Raw genomic sequence first — 22,509 nt, 5'->3', positions numbered from 1 at the left:
GAAGGAACATATACATGAAAAGTCATATTGGGCAAGAATTATTGTATTAAAAATGCACACAAGTGATCTCTTACGTAGCCAAGATTTGTTCAGAGCGACTGAGCTCTTGTCCAGTGAGATGTGACTGAGTGGGCGACCTGTAGCTTCCTAATCACACACACTGACAGTCTCGCTACGGCGACAAGCACTTGACACATGTTTAATGCTGGAATTTTATAAAGATTGGCCGTTCTCTTGCTTTTTCATCCGTCGTTAATGATTACATGTTGGTGCAAGGATACATTGCTAGGTTAGATCCACAGCACATTTAGGACCGTTTGCTTTCTCACTCCCCTTCTTTCCAATTAAGTTGGTGAAAAATGTAACTTTAGTATTTTACAGGACAGGGTAAAGGTGTTTCATCTAGGTGATGTCTATATTATAAAAATAAAATAAAAAATATAAATAGGCAACACAAACCCAGTGGCTATTGTTAAATAAAATATACAATAAAAGCAGACCTTTTAGGAAGATTGGTTTTAGAATATGCTATTATGATTTAATTATAAAACACTTGAACACAATCTTGATATTAAGCTAGAGTAACCAGATTTCTCCGCCAATAAAAAGTTAAGTGCATAACATTCTGTAATTGGATACAATGATAAAAATGAAGATTACAATTTTATATCAAGTTGCCCATAGAGAAACTCATCAGGGAGTTCTGAAACATTCTCACATTATAGTCCTTTAATATAAAAATATTGCCTTTTTTATTAGATCCATCAGATTGCACAGTAATGTTTCAAAACTCCATTAAAGTTGACCTTAGTTATTACAGACAGAAAATTCCTGGGAAGTCAAATAATCTCTTCTGGTGATATAAAAATTCCGTTATCAACTTACAATGGAATTTCAGTGTAAATTGCTCCACACAAGGAAATATATATTTTTAAAACCCATCTGTTATGCAACCACACGTATAGGGGTCGTGAGTGTGTGTACGTGCGTATGTGAACAAACGTGCCAACATACACACACAGAAACTGCACATTTCTGGAAACTATTTTTAAATTAATCAAACAAAATGAAATCACAGGAGTGTGTAGCAGGATAACAGTCTTTCTTTTTAATGACAGGATAAAAAATAAATGCCCATTGGAAAGGAATATTCGAACAGTCCCAGAAACTATACAATGTAACTTGTTAGATCCAGCAAATAAGATGTCATGTCAATGATCTGATCAAGAATACCTGCCCTGGTCACTCTGCGGATGTTTCTGTCCACTTGCTCACATTGAGGACCAAGATATCCTTTTTTACAGAGGCACTTGTTGGGTCTGACACAGACACCTCCGTGGCGACATGCTGGCTCGCATTTTGCTGGGAGTGGGGGAGAAAAGCAATAAAATCACATTCACATTGTGTATGTCAGAAGCAGCACAGATATTTGACGAGTAAGGGAAGGGAGGGAAAGAAGGCAGAAGCCTGTCACAAATGATCTAAAAGATAATAAAGACAAGAAGGGACGAACGCTCTCAGACCCACAGTTATTTGGGGGCCAGATCTCAGCAGAGAATGGGAGGCATTTCCAGAGACGCACAGATCATGGGAAACAATGTCAATCCCTTGCAAGACTGACTCTTTAAAACAAGGATTTCAGTTCTTTCAAGTCTTGGCTCCACTAGGGCATTTCTAGTGTGTGGCCTACTAAGAAAAGCACTGTACCTGCCTCACCAGGGTCTGATCTCAAGGTGCCAGGGGCCTGGCCCACAAGAGAGGCCCCGTGGCTTGAGCATCTCCAACGCGACATAAAGGAACGGTCAGATCTCCATTCCAGCTAGATGGAATGTCTACCACTTCAACTCCCCAGGATCCCTCCTCTATCCTCCGGGGGGGCCCCAGCTCATGCTGTCTCTCCGTATACTTTGCAGGTCCTTCCTGGGTCAGGGCCGTTGGCTAGCAAAGGATGTTCATTGCAGTCCTTTTCAGGGCTACTCTACAGCACAGATGCTCCTCGTGAAAGGACTTGACCGCTATAATATTGGTGGGAATGGAGATTTACTGCTAAAATGAGATGAAGAGAGAAAATTGGGTCTATAACCTAAATGTCTTTTACTGATAGGATACGTCTGGGCGTGTAGACAGAATCAAATGCCTTGAATACATTTCCTTATATGTTCAGGGGACAGGGTCATTTTAATCTTTGCAAATGCATTAATCAAAATCCAAGGGAAGAACAAAAAGGAAACAGATTCTTTTCTTTTTTAAATTTGCGGGAGATGAGTAAACTATTGAGTACAGGCATAAAATTCTTGTTTGGGTCACAAATATCATGAATGGTTTACTTTTATAAAATGGTTCTGGTTTATCTTCTATATTCAAATTATTTAAATTGGTTGAGTGGAAAGATTAAAGTACTTTATTGAAAGAGAACTTCAGGTTAACTCAGAGAATATCTGTGTTCAGTTATATCACATTATTATTATTATTAATATTTATTATGGTGTATATATAATGCCATTCATAGTCAAAAAAATTTGTTTACCTTCACTTTAAATATATTGTTGCTAGAAGGCACTTGATAAATATTTGTTATCAAGTAGTTTGAGAAGTTAAGCAAAATGCAAAGTAAGGAATAAAACAGAATGGATACTATACAAAAGAAACAGAGAAAATAGATATGGTCAGGCATCAGAGGAAGCAGAGGGAAGATATATTATCAGAAAGTAGAATATTAGTGCATTTGAACACTGATTCTCATTTTTTTGTCAACTAAGAAAAAGGGAGACAGACTGGGTCAATAAAATATAAGCATTTTAAAAAATAATGTAATTACTTAATTTCTATTAAGTTTTAATTATGATAGCTCTTTGCTGGGTAGGTAACCATAATATAATCAATCATGTGATGTTATTAATGCTGAAACAATTTAAGCTTAAAATGCAAATTGTATGTGTGACTTCAAATTTGGCTAGTTTTTGTCCTACAATAGATAGAGTAGACAAGTTATGGTTGTAATTTTTCTGAAACAAATACATGTTTAGGATTAAAAAGGGTAATATTTATGAATTAAGAATGGGGCTTCTAATTTCCATTGACAAGAGATACTTCGATGTTCAAAATAGCAGAGATCAAAATTTTTTTGTAAGTGATGTGTATATGCTGGTTGTTGAAAATGCATTATTTTTGGTCCTTATGTCAGCCTTTTTTCCATTTTAATTTGAGAAAAAAACAACACATATCATGGTATAAGTGTCAGGTTTACATCATGATGCTTTACTTTACATAGATCGTGAAATGATTACCACAAAACCTTTAGTTCACATCCACCATCTGATATAGATACAATGGAAAGAAAAGAAAAAGATTTCTCCTGAAAATGCACTGTCAACACATACATCTTCAACTCTTAAGCATCTAAATTTACGTAGGTTTTCAAGTAGAATTTGGACATCATCGCAGGTAAATGAGGAAAACCCTAGCGGAAGGACAGAGGAACCCTGGAATAACTGCATAGCTGGTTGACAGTTCATAAGGGAGTGGCAAATAGGATTTAAAAATCTCATATATGCCTCTAGGTAATTGTGTTTCCCCCTTTTATTTAATAATACCCACTGAAGAACCCTGTTTTTAGTGCACTGTAGCCAGAAAGCAAAAGAGTGAAGTGAGAGAGGCACTTAAGGGTGTCCGGAGAACGCTGACATTGGGCCAGGGGCTGTGGCAGGGAAATCTCAAACCCAGGACTGAGAGCCTAGAGAGATGATCTGTTTTTAATTCCTACTTTTTGAAAGGATGCAATTATTTAAGTTTTTATGTCATGGCCAACTTATGCATGCGAATTGCTTACATTAAGAAAATGGGAACGATTTCATTTATTGCTTCAGGAGCAGACTGAGCATTCGTCGTCGGCAGCCGTCCGTCTCGAGAGACGATGGTGTAGCTTCTTAAGAGTCTATCTGCACCGCCGAGAATGGCTGTGCAGTCCAACTCGGGAGTGACACGGTATCTGTCTCCTCCCGTGTTGAATCGACATCTTGCGATGACGCTGGAGTGTCCTCTCCAGTGAAGCTGAAGCTACAGAGCCTGGGCAGGGTGATATGGAGGGTCTGCTGTTGCCCATGCAGCAGACCCCCCCTCTCTTCGCAGCTGAAGGGTCCAAGGGAAAGATGGAATCAATACAGCTTGGCTTCAGGTGCGCCGCAGGAGTTGCCGGTGTTGACTACAACGTCAAACCGCCTTAGGGACTCCGGCTCCGGATTTTCTGTCGGGGTTTACTCCCCTAGCCTTTCCCCTGAAGAGGTATGCCGCAAGGCAGCGGAGGTTTTTTGGAGTCAGAGTTTTCCTTCTCTGATGTAACTGAGCATTAATAGTATTGGAAATGCCTGAATGTGGAACACTCGATAATTCTAGGAGAAATAACCCGGTGTTAAGTTTTTGAGTTCCTGAGGACCATCCCATGCCCACTCTTTCCCGGGGACAATGGAAATACTTACCGACCCTGCAAAAACCCCCTTCCCATCCTGGGCTGCAGCAGCAGGTCCCCGTGGGGGTACAGTAGCCATTGCGACAGAGCCGGGAGCACTCGGAGGCCAGCGTCTGCGCAGGCTGCACGGCCGCTCTGCACGCCTCGGGCACCAGAGGTCTGCGTCGGGAGAGCGATAGAAAGAGTATTTTGGTTGAAGGTCAATACTGGAATGAATCTAGTGATTTTGTAGCTGACAAAGCCTATCTCTTGCTTTCTGAGCAGACCTTTCTTTTAACTGACTCAAGGAAGATTGGCAACCTTTTTTCTTTCTTTTTTTTTTGACAACTTTCTAAGAGTAGAAAATAAGCTAGCCAGTGTTAAACTAAAGGGAACATGACAAACATCACAAGAAACTTTATCGTGATCAAAACTCATGGATCAAAAATGTAGTTATATCAATATTTTACATTTACTGGCTAAGAATTTCTAACAACTATAATTTAAAAAATAAAGATGTATAGATTTTTTAAAACATTTTTTCCCCAGATCTACATAAAATTTTAGGAATAGTATCTGATATAGGTTTCACTTGCTATTGGCACATTTGGCAATATCACACAGCTGAACGTATTCATCAAAATGAATGCTTGTAGCCTAAAGAACTTGGGAATCCATTTTGTTTCAGGTTTACATTTGTTTGCAGACACTTTTTTTAGACTGAGTTTTTTGAAAGGATACCACAATGCATGTGTGAATGTGTGTTCTATTAACTCAAAATTTCAACTCCTTAATACAAAGAATGATACATATATAGATGAGTGTGTATATATACATTTAAAGTTTTAAAAATTGGCCCTGCCTGATGTGGCTCAGTGGATTGAGCACCAGCCTGTGAACCAAAGGGTCACTGGTTCAGTTCCCAGTCAGGGCACATGCCTGGGTTGCAAGCCAGGTTCCCAGTTGGGGGCGTGTGAGAGGCAACCACACATTGATGTTTCTTTCCCTTTCTTTCTCCCTCCCTTCCCTTATCTCTAAGAACAAGTAATAATAATAATAATAATAATAATAATAATAATAAAAAAATCTGCCTCCCGTTGGGCAAAAAGTAAATAAATAAAATAAAATAAAAATTTTAAATTTTGTCTTGCTGTGAATAAAAAGAATGTTATTGGTAGCAAAGAGAAACATCTTATCCGCCAAGTAGAAAGTCGTAGATTTTCTTTTAATTGCTCTATAACCAATATGCCTGCAGGAGATTTTTATAGTTCTTGCTGTGTTTGAAAGAAGAGGCGCTGTCTTTCAGGCTGGGTCAGGCTGAAACCACCTTCGCAATTCTTATCAGTCCCTGTTACCTGTTACCTGTGCCACAGTGTGGTGAGAAAGGAATGCAAACAAACACATCCTTACCAGTCAAATTGCCATCATTAGAATGGCCAAGGTGATTGGATTCCTTAAGGTGATAATTATAGGTCAGAACAACCATAAGAGGTAAATGACATAGCTTTCTGAGAGAAGAGAATAATTAGGCCCTTTAGACTCAGTTTTCCCGAGTTCTGTTCCTATAGGCACTGTGAACAGCAATAATAATTGGGGGGGATGACCTCAGGATGTTTCTCTCGTGACTCAAAACCATACTTAAAATATATAGTGACATTTTAGCTTCTCTCGCCAATAAAAGTCCCAACCTAAATTGAAAGCACTGTGTTTTATAACTAATGTCACAATTCAGAAAAACCCCTTACATCTAATTCAATCTCTTATTTAAATCTAGAAATAGTCAAGTTTGATAAAGATTCCTAAGGCAGTCCAGGGACTGAGCACATTTTTACTCAGAAAACGTTAGCAGTCGTTCCCATGTGCTTCCCAAGGAGGTCTTCCTGTGAGCATGGGCAGCGGGGAGTAAGCTGGAGAGAACGTTCAGTGGTTATGCCCAGCAAAGGGGGGGCATGATCTCTGCCTTCTTCTCCCTGTTCTGGAATATCCCCACGTCCGCTCTTGTTCTTCCTCATCTAAAATTCTTCCTTTGTGAGACGGCGGTGGCATTTTTGACCTTCAGAAAAGGTGTTTGTCAAGCAGCCATGAAGTTCCTGAGTCAACAGGCCACGATCACTTACCAAGTGGCATTAGGTAAACAGGTGTTGTTCAAATTTCACTGGTCACGGAAGTTCAGTTTATCCAATTTCACTCGTTAATCGCTCATTTGCCCTTTTTATGGCTTATTCAAGAAAGGAGACCCAGAAGTAGAGTGTGTCAAAAATATCTGATATGTTATATGGGATGCTCGTGTGTACTCGGCAATATGGCTTATGCCTGAGCAGAGGAAGCTAAATAAAAGACCCCGTTTAGATCAAGAATGTAGGGGGCTCAGGTTAAAAGACAAAAGCCAGAAGATGTTGCCTGTTTGAGGCAGAGTGTATGGGAGTTGATTCATGTGGGAGTTCACTGGGGAAAGGAAGCCGGAGATGAGAATAAGGATCCAGTTCTGAAGAGCCATTCTTTGGGGTGGCTGTCTGATCCTGGTTCTCATGCTGACCCTCCAACTGGAGGCTTTGACTACTTTTTGCCAAATATTCATATGTATGGAAATACAGATTATGGGTGGATTTCTAACTTGTTTTTCTGCCTAAGATTTAGTAAATGCGTATCTACCTATGGATAAAACTATTTCATATTTGGGCTTGTTTACCTTAGCTTATATAAGATGCTGTGGCTGTCACACAGTTTTTATTTGAGTGCCTAGGAAAATTATCTTTTCCTTCTTTTATGAAGTTGACAACTAACATTCCTCAGGGCCAATAAATTTTTTTCTTTCTCTTTTAAACTGTTATCCTATTGAGAATACTTTCACCTGAAAATTACATAAAACATAGCCGATTTCTTATAGGACTTCATTTCTCTTAAAGAATGGCTTATCCTCTCTTTTTTCCCTTCCCAACTGGAATTAAATCTTTCTGAGGACAAAAACTATCTTCAAGTCCAGTCATTACTCAGGCAAGTACTGTGCTCTTCATGGGGATAAGACAAAATAAGCAAGACAGAATCCCGATCCTCACGGACACACCCACCGTGGGGAAGATAGACGGTGCAAACACGAAAGTCCAACTCAGTGTGACCTCTGCTCTGATACAGATGCAAAAGGAGTAACACAGGAATCCAGATGAGGGAGCAATTCATTTAGGATGGAGGGAGGTTATAGAAAGATAACACTGAAGCCACCAAAATATTTTATCTCCTTCAACCACTTACATTCATAGGGGCTAGGAAAATACTTTATAAGCATCCAGTGAAATTTTGTTAAATTGAATTGAATGCATATAGGAGAAACGTTCTCAAGTACTTTTTCTGGACTATAAACTGCATGAAGATAAATCCCCACATTTTGATGTTACGCTGTCTATGTTGACAAAAGCAAGTAATTTAAGCAACAGATTTTTTAACTCGACTGAAATGAATTAATAAAAAGAAAAAAGATGCTAATATGCAGTTTTTTTCTTAGAAAAGTGCACCTTCCTCTAGAAAACATCTTTTTACAAATATATGTGGCTGTTTTATGCAAGATAAAATCTGCCTTTGTCTCAAGTACTGCGACATTCGATAAAAAGGCTGCCTTGCAATAGAAGTAGAAGGTATTTAGACGGTCCTGATACTATTATCTTCCACCGGTACTCCCAGGCAGCGGAGAAACATGGGGATTCAAAGGAATGTTTGTCAGAGTTTTCAGCTCTTAACAAATGAGTCTCATTTTGAAGAACATATTCTTCACTATTCATATTCTCCATTTTATGTCTTGTTAACAAATGCCATTTATAAGTGGTAATTCAATCAAGTTTTCATAGCAACCTGTACAATTACTCTAGGAACTGAGATTCCAACATTTAAAATTGATAGTTTAGTAGAGATTATAATATAGTACGAAACAGAAAATTCCTTTAAATTCTCTGGCCATATATCACATCTCTAGGAAATAACATAAACATATAAGAAGAATTTTATAACCATTTAAAAGTCACATGATCATTTAGATCATTTTTTCATAAATTATAATATTATAAATTATTTTCTATTTATTTTGAAATAGGTGATGGTTCCATGTAGCATTGTATGGATTACATAAGTATGATTCAGATATAAACATATGCAAATCTTGGTAAAGTATTAATAAGATTCTAGTTATACTTAGGTCACTACTATATATTATGCATGCATGCTCATCCATTCATTAGAAATTTTTACTTTGTTCTCATCCCATTTTTTTGTAGTATCTTTAAAGTTTTAGATGCTATATTACAGCTTAGAAAGGATTTGTTAGTTAAAAAGGTATTGGGCACCACAACATAAACTATGGTACATTAAGAATAAAATATAACCTGGTAGATAGATACATTTTTAGTTACTGGCTATGTACAAAAATAATAATAGCAAAGATGTGGAATATGCTTCCTTGTCTTTTAGACTCCAAATCCACCACGCTGAATGGATTTTTATAGGGCATATACTTGTTCATGACCTCTAGTGTTAAGAAATTCTGTCATGTTTGAAAACTAGTCCCTAGTGGGCCTGTGTCCCTGTTAATAGCTGAAAGGTCAATGGAGCTGCTAAACAGTTTGTATTACTGTCAGGGTGGCCGTGAAAACACCGCCCGCAGCAAGAGGACTTGGCAGCTGGGTCAACAGGCACTGTGGGGATTTATCAACCTAGGGGGGCCACTTGCATAAAACTTTGACTGATGAATTGGGACGAGACTGGCTCATTGGGCTAAAGCCTCTCTATTATGCATGACTTTCTTTGGGAGGGCAGAGCTGCCTGCGGGCTCTGTGAGACATATGCCAAGGATAAACAGAACCCATTTCCTCTGACGAAGTGATTTTCTTTTCTTTTTTGGGGGGGTGGGGGGAGCACTCTTCAGCATCCAGTATAATAAGGAGTAGGATGAAGATATTTTAAGAAAATAAACAAAGGGCAGTAATTGGGGCCTTGGAGGGCGGCCGAGGGAGGAGGCAGGAGCAGCAGTTTTGGATATTGGTCACACAGGAGTTTGAGGTACAGCATTTCTGTAAAATGACCTCTCAAGCCTGGAATTTGCATTGTTAATTTATAGACCTCTTAAGGGAATGGTCTGTAAGGCTTCGGTAACAGATAAGCATAAGCGGTGGGTTAAAATACAGTACGACTGGCTACACAGTAATTAAATCAACATGATTAAGAATAATTTTGTTGTACAAATTCTTGGAGAAATAACCCTGGGAACATTTTTTTTAAAAGTCATTTGACTTACGGTCATTGGAAACAAAAGTGAAAGACTCTTTTTCGAAAGTGCAAAATAAAGCGTTCTATAACAATAAAACTTGGGAAATTCATAACTCTCTTAGAATTCTTCAGTTTCTATCCCCCAGGAGCATTGTTTGACCCTGAAACGATTTCATAAACAGCAAGCATCCAAGGCATGTCTTGGATATTTGAAAAGTAGGTATGAAGAGCTCTTCATAGCTCCATGGACACTTTTACCCTAATTTTGGAACCAATACAACCTTAAATGTTGAGAGGTCACCTGAAAATAATTCTTCATTGCATGGAATGAACACCAACAATACGAAAGAACTGAATATCTTTTAAATATATTATTTAAAGACCTTCATAACACACTGCAGAAAGGAGGCAGGGCAGAATGATCATCAGCACCTTATCCATGGGCAAAGGGACGCCCTGTGGGAAATTACTTAGTGCAGGGTCTCACGGGAGAAGACTCAGACAAGACCAATTGACTCCCAGTCCTGCCAGGGGGGACTTGCTCCTACTGTTGACTAGTCTCAGATGGCACTTCTAAGTGAAACTAAAATGACTGCCCAGCTCTTGTGCTTCCTGTATTGGAATCTGTTTTCTGGAACTGCCGGCTAAAAGAGCTCCCCAGATTGGGCGTGCAGAACCCCCTACCACAGACCTTGGGGGACCCGGTGCATTGACCCTACAAGCTGGGTGATTGGTATGGACTCGGTGCTAACGCCACTTGACTGAGACGTGACTGTGACCACTCCCCCTTGGAAGGCTCTCCCCAGGAGCAATCAATATTCTGACCTGGAGGCAAAATTCCTCCCTTTTCTGCGTTTTCCTTAAATAACTCCTGAGTTCTAGTTAAGCCTTAAAAAAATCTGGTTGTTTTCTCACTGAACTTTTTCTTTTTCTTTTTTGCATTTTAAATAACGGCATTTGATTTTTATAAGAGGTTATCAGGCCATCCTTTTCTGAGAAGGAGGCCCACTGTAAGTGATTTTACACGTATGTAAATGGTTATGTAACATGTAGCCTTAGACCATATTGTCCTTATGGACTGAGTTGGTAATGCTGGAACCTCGCCAGCTTTTGCCAGAATGACTTAAGAATATTGCATATGGTTTATAACTCCCTTATCTTTCTTAAATGTGAGTGAGTGGTGTGTGTGTGTGTGTGTGTGTGTGTGTGTGTGTGTGTGTAGGGAAGAATAGAAACAACAAATCCTATGGTAAGAAAGTAACTTCTATGACATCTAATATAGAATATAAAAACTGTATAATTTGTTCCTCTCTTTCAGGGCCAGGACTAAATGGATGTTTGAAAGTTATTCTGAAAACATTATTCTAGCAAATCTGGCTCCTCCGTAAGAATACAATTAATTTAAGATTTTAATTTGAGATAGATTTTTTGATATAACAAGAAAGGGCTGTATATTGTTTTTTCGGTCGATGAGGCTCTTTCTTTAACTTCTCCCTCAAAGGTTTTAGAAAAACGCTTTGCTTTGAGGCAGACAGCCTGAAAACTGTGAGGCTAGTAATTAGCTTGTGTTTTCAAAATAATCGCGCTCACATACACTAAAGTGTGTACTTATATAGAAATTCAACTCATCTAGGCAGAAATAGCATCATAAGAAATGTTGGCATCCAAATCAAAACAATGCAAGGCTCCCAACACATGTTTATGAAAACATTTGTTTTCTTACAGTCGGTTTAATTTTGAAATGGATGCCTATGCTTGAGTACAAGGACGGTGTCTTTGGGACTCCGTTCCCCCTCCCACCTTCCGAAAGCCAAACACACATCTTAACCCGGGCCCACACATGACACGACTCACCAGAAACAGGCACCATAATGAGAAGTCAAGCCTTTCGGGTATGTCACTCTGAGACCACCCTACTAGAGGAGGCCCGAAGATCACAAAGCCAAGGTCCCTCATGGCAACCCTGGTAATTAGACCCTAATAATGGGTTGAAGGTGTAAAATTCACCTCTGTGCACCACCAACAGACTAAACAGTCCAGATGAAGAGAGAAAGATTTTCGGGAGGAGGAGGGAGAATTAATTGTAACGCTACAGGAAGCTTGCAAAAGCAAATAAGCTTTGACAAACGTAATAGAATAACAAGGGCTATTTTGAAACTAATGGCATTAGATCGGAGTGAAATCCCTAGGCCTCATTATGAATCATTAGAATGCTGATATTTTGATGAATTAACATTAGTTTGAATTTTGTTCTTCATATTGCCAACTTCAACAATCACAGAGGTGTCTGATTTTTTTTTTTCAATCATTACTTTGCTTTTCATAAAGAGAACATTGGTTTCACACTCAACGAGGAAAAGAATCCCCGCAGGGTACAGATGGCTACTTGTCTCACTGGGAATGAAAACGTGCACCGTCAGAGTAGGGATGCAATCACTGTGTGGTCAATGTGTGTGTGTGAAACTGTGGAGAGACTATTTAGAACTGGGTATTCTTCTTTTTGTTCTGCAGTACCAACGTCAACCTCTGTTTTTCTCAGAAAAGAGAGTGTTTTGTGGCATGGTAAAAGGACAAGAATCTCCATTTTGTTAGTCGGTGACTTTTTCAGAAAAACGTACACAACTTAAACTTGCAAATAATTTAAAAACAGAGCTTAATTGTTCCTATAATTATTGCTTAATTATAAACTTTCCAGATTGCTAGAATTTATTCTTCTCAAAGATTTGAAATTCAGGAATTTAAATTAGCAAATAGGCTTATGCAGATAAGTTAGTACAGAACTAATTGGAAAGTCTCAGCGCGGTGTAGCTGGACCCCAACAACTGCTGGTGTTTGACCACAGTCATCTTTATGAGGACATGTGGGTTCTGTGACAGTTGTTCCTAAACTTGTGGCTAAGATCTATCTGACAGTATTTAATTTTCGTGGCTTCTGATAGTCCAGTTTTAACTATGAAATTAACAACTGACTAGTTATGATTCAAGATAATTTGAACATTGTGTGTGTGTGACGGGTAGGTGCAGAGGCCAGGGGAGGGACACATACTCTTTAAAGGATTATAACATTCAAATCTTCTTTTTGCTGAGGTATATGACAAAACCCTTTTTCCGTTTCCATTTGTTCCATCACAGAAGCCTGCATGCGAGCTGTGAGCTTCCAGATAGTTTTGAAACAAGGCTCAGGTGTTGAACTGCCAAAATAATTTTATCCTGATTACCTAACAAAAAGCATATTAAGCAGCTGTAACATCTGCCAGCATGTTTCTAGTTTTCTTGAAAGACAAGGAGGGTTTACTGTTTCCCACAGGAGAGCTGAAGCCACTTCCTCACATATCCGGGTCCTCCTCTGGCATTTAACTGAGGGCTCATTCCACAAATACAATGCTGCTCCCATATGTCAACGAGAATGATGTGAATACGTGATAGCAATCAGGCCTTTCGGTGTTTGCATATTCCAGTCTAGCCCTCCTAGACTGGGATCGAGGGTCCCCTCAGGACAATGCGTGGCGTGTGGACAGGGCAGAAGCATTCATCTTTCTTGATTGTTAATTGCAATTTGTCTATCACTAATATGAATGCACTAAAATAATGCAGAGAATAGTATTTTATGACTGAAAGGAATAGAAAAGAATATCTCACCTTTTGGGATCTACAATTTTGTAGAGTTTTCCATTGTGAGTCTGGGTCATGCTTTTACTACTTGATAGAATGTAAACTTCCCCTGTGTAGAGAGAAATATATAATAAGTTAATTCACAGTATTACAAGGCTCTACTTCCTGTTGACCAGCAGATATTTTATCTGTATAGTATATGCATTTGAATATATGTATGTATGTGTGTGTGTGTACACACACACACACCCTCAGGAAGATCACTTGCCTAAAGACTACGGCGATTTCACACGTCTGCGTTCACAGTGCACCCGGATTCTGCTCACCTCTCTCCGTCTCCCACCACTACTCTAGTACAAGCAGGTATTAACCTCTCACGTGGGTTATGGCAAAGCCTCCTGACTGATCTCCCTGCTTCTCTCCTGGGCCTTCTATGTTTTCTCTCACCATACCAGCCACTGTGATTCTTGTAAGCAAGTTAGATCCTATAAGTTGGATCACATTTTTGTTTTGATAGCCTCCAATGACTTCTGATCTCTCTCAGAACAAAAGGAAGTTCTGACAGGGCCTACACTGTCCCTGCTTATTGCTCTGACCTCATTTGCAATGTTTTACCCCCTGGTCTGCTCCTTTCTAGCCTCGCTGACCTCTTGGCCTTGAACACATGGGGCAGGTTCCTGTCCCGGGCTCCTGCTTCAAGTTCTGCTCTCTCAGGAGATCACCGGTAGGTTCAGCATCTGCCTCCTTCACGTCTGTACTCACATATCGCCTTTCTTGACTGTACTATTGAAAACTGCACTGTCCCAATCTCTAGCCATCTCTGTCTCTCTTCAAAACTAAGATTTTCTTCTAAGCACTTATTACCAATGGGCATATAGTATATTTAAAAAATATATATTATTTTTAATATCCTCCTTTAGAATATAAATTTCATGACAACAGTTTAGATTTTTTTTTATCTGCTGCTGTATCCACAACACCTAGAAGAGAGCTTTGCACAGAACAGAAGCTCAGTAAATATTTATAGAATAAGGGTTGAATGGCAAGTTTTATCTCGATTTATTCTGCCCAGGACTGAAAGGTTTGATTACCATGTTGTCATTATTAATTGAAAATGTGAGGCCAGATGGAATTGAGGTATTTCTTTTTAATGTTCAGCTTTTTAAAACAAAATAAATGAACATAAAAATCTGGAAAGAGAGAGGGAGAGAGACCCTGATGCTCAGTCCCAACTCTAACCCTTGGGGCTGGTCTGTGTTCACAATAATGACATACAACAGATGAAGGACCTGCCAGGAGAGAACCACTCTTGTTTATTGCCAATACTTTCACGTAATTCAGTGTTTAACGTGGATCACGTGAACAGGGAATTATAAGCTGTACTTATGATTACATGTTTATAGGGTTTTAAGATTTATATTTGGTTCTCATTCATGAAATAGTCCTTGATTTAGTCAGTACTTCTCTATTCCCCATCATTACTATGTATTAAGTGAACTCTACTACTGTCTTACTTCTGAAAAGCATGTTACGGGGTTTATGCTAAAAACATAGACTCAAAAGAAAAAGTAAAAATGAAGCTAAAAAGCAAAGGAATATAAGTGACAAATTAGTATTTATTTCATCAAGTACTTTAGATAGTTTACCTCATTTGATCCTTTCAACAAACCCATTCTGGTTTTATAGTTAAAGAAAACAACAACAACACATAGTAAAAATAGACTCTCAATACTTTCTGTTTCAAAGAATGCAAAAATTTGCTCTTTGTCCTATATGGCTCTTAATTAAGTCCAGTTTCACTTAAAGGATCATTCCGTGAAAGTATATTTATTTTTAATTATGACGAATACAGGACGTTGTGGCTTTTGGTCAGTAAGGATTGTGCGTGCTTCATTTGTTGGTTCTGCTCCTGACATGGTCATTAAGTGTAGATAGACACCTGGGTATTTGAGCCAATGATGGTGATGCTAATAGGAGGACTGATGGCGAATCATAGGTAGTAAGGTCTGGGGAAGTCTAAATGATTCACTCATAACATCTAAATCTTCATCTCTAATTCTGCCACAAACGGTTTAATCCAAATCTGTATCTTAAAATAAGAATACGCCAACAAAATTTAAATGACATTGCAGAGGGAGTGAGAAAGGAACTTGATAGGAACAGTCTGTATGGTACCTAATTCGTCTTCTCCAAATCCCAGCACGTGACCTGTAAAGTACCCTCGACAGGAGGCACCGTTGCCCAGACAGAGTGGTTTTTCTTGCCATTGCCTGGTCCCAGGACTTTGCTGGAGAGTTAAGAAATTCCTATAACACAAACATACCACAAACCTATATGACTTGGCTGAAAAAACACAATCAGATGTTTAAAATAACACTCAGTGCGTAGTTGTTGTGCCATAGACCTGGCTTCTAAAGGGAAAAATAGTATATAGCTTGTAACATGTGTGAATGCTGTGGAATTCCCATGTGGGGAGAGCGTACTTGGAGATGAGGCCACTAAAAGTACCTGAGTCTGAGAAAAGCCCTCTCCTTCATCCAGAGAATGATACTTCCTCTCCAGGACTAGATTCACGCTGTGCTATTGATCCGAGAGAGAGACAGGGGGAGACTGTGGAGTCAATATGCTTTTCCTGTCCCTGGCAGCTGCCAACTAGCTCAGCTCTGCCATAGGTCCGAATGCTGACGACTTGGGAAACAAGATTCTTAATTGGGGTTTCATCCCAGAATATCTTAAAATTATCCTCAAGGTGACCTCTAAACGTTAGGCTGACATTTAATTTTGGAGTATTCCTACTGACAGACACAAATTAACTTGCTCTAAGTCCTGAAAGTCAGGCAAAAACAAAAATTCTCAGCCTTCCAAGATAATCTTTAAAATACTTAAAAACTCATGTAAAACAATAGTTTTCAAATCACTCATCATCATGGTAAATTTACGGTAAGGAGGAAGGGAGGAGGCTACATAATATAAAAAGTCCTTCTGAAGCCTTCTTTGCACTTAACAAAATTATTTTACGAACTTGATCAAGTCTGTTTAAAAAGCATCTTTTAGGTAGTTTCTGAAACCACCATACATAGTGGAAGTAAAACTAAATAATATTTATGTGTGTCCCAGAGCTGACTCCCAAAGGGAGACACTCATTTGAATATTTTATAGCAGTCTGCCCACTAGCCAATGGATATGTCATCTGATATATCAAATTGTGGAATCGGGACACCTACCCATCACGGTCTCCAAACACGTAGTTCCCGTACAGCCTTTCTGACTGGCAGCCTCGGTAAACAAACCCGCCAACCAAAGGACCATTACTGAATGGCTTGAATTCTAAAAGCGATGGCTCGCTTTCTGGAAAGAAAGAAACAGTAGCATTAGATCAAAGGTAACATTTTTATAAAGTGAAGGTAATAGAGACCGTTCAACAATTACTCCAGTCATTTACTTTAACTCTGAAGTGTGTTCCATGGTGCACAAGGTGGAACCCTGCTATAGATATTTAGTGAAACTAGTCACTCCTTTTGCTTAAATGGTATAAATTTAAAGCGCTTCCATGTACAGCTAAATGAAATGGGAACGCTCTGAAATGTTTGCTGTTATTGTAACTGCCAAGACATAATAAGTTTTCAATGAAATTCAAATCTGGACATTTTGGAAATCATGGTTATTTACTTTAGAACCAAGATACTTAAAAAATACTTAAGTTTTTTTATAGAAATTATTCTTCATCTATTTAGTTAATTGAGCCAGACCTCTATTACGTTATACAAAATGTTTAGAAGTCCACACTTCAACGAAAATAAAAATAAAGTACATAAAAGATCTTTAAAACCACATTTGTACATTTAAGACATTGTCACTTAGGTAATATCTTCATTGAAAACATTTTAGTAGCTTTGCTAGAGTTGCGTGGGTAACAAAGTCAGCTGCAGTCATTCCTTCTGTATCCCACGTGTATGGAGCCGTAACCCAATCTTCCCATGCATGTCATTATACACTTGAATATACATATGCTAATTGCAATGGAAAAGATCTAAAGCCAGTTGCAAATCAATCCGAATACTTCTTATTGCTTATTAAGTACATTATGTGCTTAATTTCAGTAAGTCACTATCACCAGGCAGTATTTTAGGCACATACTTTGTGGAAAGACAATAATTTAAAAGTACTCCCCCCCTCCCCATGTGATTATGGTGAGTATGATATTATGAAAACTAGAAAAGATAGGTTTTAAATAACCAGTACACTGAGAGGTAGAATAACTGAATGACGGAAGACATACACTCTGGAGTCAGGCGGCCGGGGTTCAAATCCAGGCCCTGCCACTTTACATTGTGTGATAATTAACCTTTGGGTTTCTCAGTTTCCTCATCTGGACAGTGTGGCCAATAATAGTGCCTATCACATAGGCTTGTTCTGGGGATGAAATGAGTAAAGTTTATAAAGTGCTTACTGCCGGGGCTGGCATATACTAAGCACTGTGGATTTGGTTCTTTGCTTTTGCTTTTTTTTTTTCAGTTTTATTGAGTTATAATTGACAAAGAAAATTATAAGATACTTAAAGTGTCCATCACAGTGATTTGATGTATGTATACATTGTGAAAGGATCCTGTGGATGTATTTTTAATACACAGATGTAGGGCTGCCAATATTGTAGCCAGTTTCAGCTGAACCCCAATTGATGTGCTTGTAGAATTTAGCTCAATCTACAAATATAGCTGGAATTCCATCAAGCTAGTGATTCATTAGATTTTTTATTGTAAGCCACATTATTCTTTGGTTTGGCTTTTGTAAGATGCACACATACACATACATAAATACCTGAAAAAAAATGTAAGTGAAATAACTCAATACCACATGAATGAACACAGCTGCTTCATTCCCGGTACTAAATAAATATCTGTATTGGATGAGTAAATAGAAGAAGCAATCAATTTAATAACCTTAATCTACTATGTTCCCTGAATCATAATATTTGACATATTGCTTCCTCCACAAGGAGTAAATACTAAAACATTGAAAAATGTTAAGTATCTTTGACTTCATATTATTCAACTTTCTTTTTTATATGTATCTCTAAATAGTAGTCATGTTAATTAAAAATAATGTCTAAACATCCCATTTCCATGACTGGAGTAAGTAACATGTTTTTATAAGGCTATTATTTGTTTTCTCTAAAATAAACACATTTAAAAAGTGACATTCTTATTTGAGACACTTATAATTTTCCTAATTGCTAAGACTAGCATGTTGGTTATTGAAAAATTTCTTGCCTCTAACACTTGCTTTTTCCTCTGTATATAAGATGATAAGACAAGTTCTCCCTTATATACTAAATAAATAGAAGTTATTCATGTTGATTCTCAGATGAACAAAATATAAACTGCTAACTTTTGAGGGTCCATTACATTTTCTGACCCTACAGAGCACCATTCAATCTGTGGGAAAGGTAATTACCCAGATGGAACCCCGAGGGCTTCTAAGAGTCACTGGACCTTTAAAGAGTGAGCAATTGACTCCCTCACCTCCGTTTGGCCAGTGTTTTCCTGCTTTCCCAATGCTCACTTTGCAGAAATCCTTTTCTCTTTAATTAATATACTGAAATAAGATACAGCCCGAGCTAAAGCAAAATCCACAAATGATGCTCTACTTACCATAATCTTTCCCCTTAATGATCTGTAGGATTCTGGCTGATGATCGGTTCTTTCCATTGGAGTCTGAACAAAGTATCGTTAGGTTGATGTTTACGTCAGTGGGATGTCGGTCCACAGCGCATCTGCATAACAGAAGGGGGCGCCCATGAGTTCCTACACGCGGCTCCCAAGCTCAGCCTGGACAGTCCGACACAGGACCGCTCTGTGGGTTGGCAGGACCCTTTGGGCTGCTTAGTCTGGATCCTCTAGAAAAGGCTGAAGGAAATATCCTGATGTGTTTGTTTACTCTCTTGAAGCTTAATCATCTTAATTTCCTTCGGTATCTCCCTCCATTGCGAATGTATGCACTGACCTCAAACACTTGTTAGTCTGTCATTAAGGAATATCCCATGTATATAAACTGCTAACGTGTAAGAACAAGGCTCAGCGGCAGCATCAACCACGTTTGCGACATACAATATAAATTAATTATAGTATTAGCTTTGTGTGTCTTCCATGGAATCACTACATCCTAAAACTCAGGCGGCTCTAACAGAGGGAAGTGTGCACTCCAATTTAGGGAATAAAATAAACCTGGTCCCACCACCTTGGAGGACTTATAGCGGACACTTGTCCTCATGTTCAGGACCAGAATTGATCCATGACTTAAGTTACTGACTATTAACTCTACTCGAGGACAGGAGCCACTTCCAGCTTTTTGATCTCTGTATCACCTAGTTGAAACCTGGAAATATAAAAAGAGCTCCCTATTTGTTCAGTGTTTAAGTCGATGAAGGGCTCAGGTTGGGGGGAAAATAAAGTTGAATAATGTAATGGTGAAGCTCTCACAGACAGTGCTGCATTGTTTTCAGGTTTCTCAAACTTGGCACCATTGATTGACACACTGGGTGGTGGGGGAGGGGCGCAGTCCCGAGCATTGTAGGGCGTTGAGCAGCATCTCTGGCCTCTACCTGCTAGGTGTCAGGAGCACGATCCCTTCCTCCCAAGTTGTGAAAACAAAATAATGTTTCTAGATATTGCCAAATCACCCATTAAAAATCACTGCTTTAGGCCACACACACACACACAAAAAATACACTAATGACTTAAAAACAAAACACAACCCTTGGGGCAATTAAATAAATTAAAAAATAAGATAATCTGAGAGTAGGTTCTGGGTCTTAGGCAACACATAGCAATTATTTAAACAACAACAGCAAAACAAAATCTGTTGCCTCCAAATGATCGTGTTCATCACAGGGAAACTATCAGCCTGACCTGCCAAAGGCGGGTTAGTTGTTCTGTGGCGACAGTCCTTTCATTGTCCTCTTTAACTGAAGGGTTCACAGCATGCGGAGCCTGGCAGGGATCGGGACATGGCCATGCTGTGACTTCAGGTGGGACTGAACCCATACAGGGTGGGAAAATGTCCCTCTACTGCTTTTCTTGTTAAGATGGAACTGACAATAGCAACAGAAAAGGTTGGACCTGTTTCTAACAAGAAAGAGCAGGTCTGGAAGCAAAGGCCAGGGCTCCCAAAGGCTCAGCTGCTGGCGGCCGTCAGGTTTTTACTCTGGCTGAATACTGGGTCCACTGGGAACCACTGGACCTTTCTAACCTTTAGTTTCTTATGTAAAAAAGAGTCTGAGAGTGAAACTTCTGTATGATACTGCAAAGGTCGATACATGTCGTTACACATTTGTCCAAACATTATACATTATACCATGCGCAACACCGAGGGAGCCCTAATGCAAACTGTGGGCTTGGGGTGACTGTGATGAGTCAAGGTGGCTTCATAAGCTGTCACAAGTGGGCCACTCTGGTGGGGAACAGCAATGGTGGGGGAGGCTGTGCATATGTGGCAGCAGGGGGTATATTGGAGACCTCTGTCCTTTCCATTCAATTTTGTTGGGAACCTAAAAGTGCTCTAAAAAAATTAAAGAGGTGGGGGGCCTGATGCCAGCCCCCTCGGAGCAGTCATGAAATGCATAACGAGATAATGAGTGTAAGATACTTAGCTCAGTCCTGTGCACCACAGTGCTTCATAAAAGTCAGCTTTATGTGTAGCCAATAATTATTTTTACTTCCCTTTCTGCTTTATTAAGTCTTCCTCTGTTTACAATAATCTTGGAGGGAGGCATGACTGTGTCTTCAGCCGTCTGCCGCCAGGGGAGGTGGGACCCCTCAGCTCAGGCATCCTGACACAGGTAGGTCCGTACAGAGCCTCACCCTGTGCGTTTACCCTGAGGGTCCAGGCCCCTTCTCCCCCGCCCCTCCCCCCCACCCCCGAAATTTGCACGAAGCGCCAGTGGGATGTGATGACTCAGGCCGCTTGACTTCAAAGTGCTGCTTTGTGGTGGCATCTGAGAGTTCTGAGCTCCGGGAATGGAATGTGACAGTTTCCTCCACATCCTGAACCCACCTTAAGTATTCCCTGTCGCACAGATTTTAAGATCTGCTGAGATGCCAAAAAGGAAATGAAGTGTAGACTTGGACTTTGATGGAGGGGAGATGAAGGGCATGAGGGATTATAAAAATAAAAAGTTCGAAAAATACTCACCTTGCACACAGTGAACACTCAATAAACATTAAATAGCAATAATACTTTAGCTGGTAAATGCACGAATGTGGCCAGAGGGCCCTTAGTGTGACTAACAGACTGCAGATTGGAAGAAGCTTTCATCACAGAATCGCTGTATTAGAATTCATAGCTTTTTAAAGCGTACCCCCAATTTTTCACTCTACATACTTCTAAGTATTCCTTTCTTTATGGTTCATTATAGTAAGTAGTCAATATTTCACTTAAAATTCCTTTAGTATTTGTAATTATTGTTGAAGGAAAAGAATGTCAACATTTAGTCAATTCCTTACAAATTGGTATCCTATCATCATATATATTAAGTGAAGCTATGATAATAAAAACTATAAGTTATTTAAAAATCTACCACGTGTGTCACACACTCCGTTTCATGCTTTACTTACCAATATGTTTTAAATCATTACAACATCCTTGCAGGGGAGCTCCAACCACCCCCACTTAATGTGTAAGGAAAGTATCATTTAGACGGACGGAAGGAGGCAGGGGGTTTATTTGGGCTCTCATTATTCGGATTGCAGTCTGAATCATTCATTACCCTGGTCCCACAACGTCTCTCTAATAATAGCCCTCCGAACTGGAAGGCGGTTTTCCTCCATGAATTTGTCATTTTCCGTCTCTAATCCGCCCCGTAATCTGCTCCGGGCGTAAAGAGAAGACCGTGCTGAACGCTGGCTCCGATGACAGCCGGTGCGATGGCAGGGGCACAGCCTGGCGCCCCACTCTCGACTTCCCTGTGCCGGGACCCCCCGCCCCCCCGCCGCCCCCTTTCTCCCCGGTTCCTGAGTCCCGGCGGCTGTTCTCACCTGCCTGGATCGTGGAGGCCGTGGGCGAACACCTCGGGGGGCTGGTTGGTGCTGTTGAAATGCGGGTTGCTCCTCGGGATGGAGTACGGCACGCTGCACACGTCCGTGTCCACATCCAGCCGGAGCACGGAACCCGTGAAGTCGCTGAGAAAGGGGAGGACGACGTCAGTGC

At 39.7% G+C, this 22,509-nt stretch overlaps 1 protein-coding gene across 1 annotated transcript in view; it reads right to left on the bottom strand.

Moving 5' to 3' along the window:
• Positions 1 to 427: 427 nt before the first annotated feature.
• Positions 428 to 22,509, bottom strand: part of HHIP (hedgehog interacting protein) — a 78,924-nt gene continuing 56,842 nt past the window's right edge. The window contains exons 7-13 of the mRNA XM_090288650.1: positions 22,338 to 22,481; positions 18,957 to 19,078; positions 16,530 to 16,653; positions 15,481 to 15,611; positions 13,333 to 13,414; positions 4,476 to 4,624; positions 428 to 1,362 (exon numbers count right to left, since the gene is read on the bottom strand). Of these exons, the coding sequence (XP_090144776.1) occupies positions 1,169 to 1,362; positions 4,476 to 4,624; positions 13,333 to 13,414; positions 15,481 to 15,611; positions 16,530 to 16,653; positions 18,957 to 19,078; positions 22,338 to 22,481 (946 nt within the window). The 3' untranslated portion in view covers positions 428 to 1,168. The remainder of the gene's footprint in view (positions 1,363 to 4,475; positions 4,625 to 13,332; positions 13,415 to 15,480; positions 15,612 to 16,529; positions 16,654 to 18,956; positions 19,079 to 22,337; positions 22,482 to 22,509) is intronic.

The sequence above is a fragment of the Furipterus horrens genome, unplaced genomic scaffold, assembly GCF_987537825.1.
Source record: "Furipterus horrens unplaced genomic scaffold, mFurHor1.1.pri manual_scaffold_10, whole genome shotgun sequence".
Classification (NCBI taxonomy): Eukaryota; Metazoa; Chordata; class Mammalia; order Chiroptera; family Furipteridae; genus Furipterus; species Furipterus horrens.
Note: the sequence above shows the minus strand (reverse complement) of the source record. Positions and strands in the feature narration are given on the sequence as shown.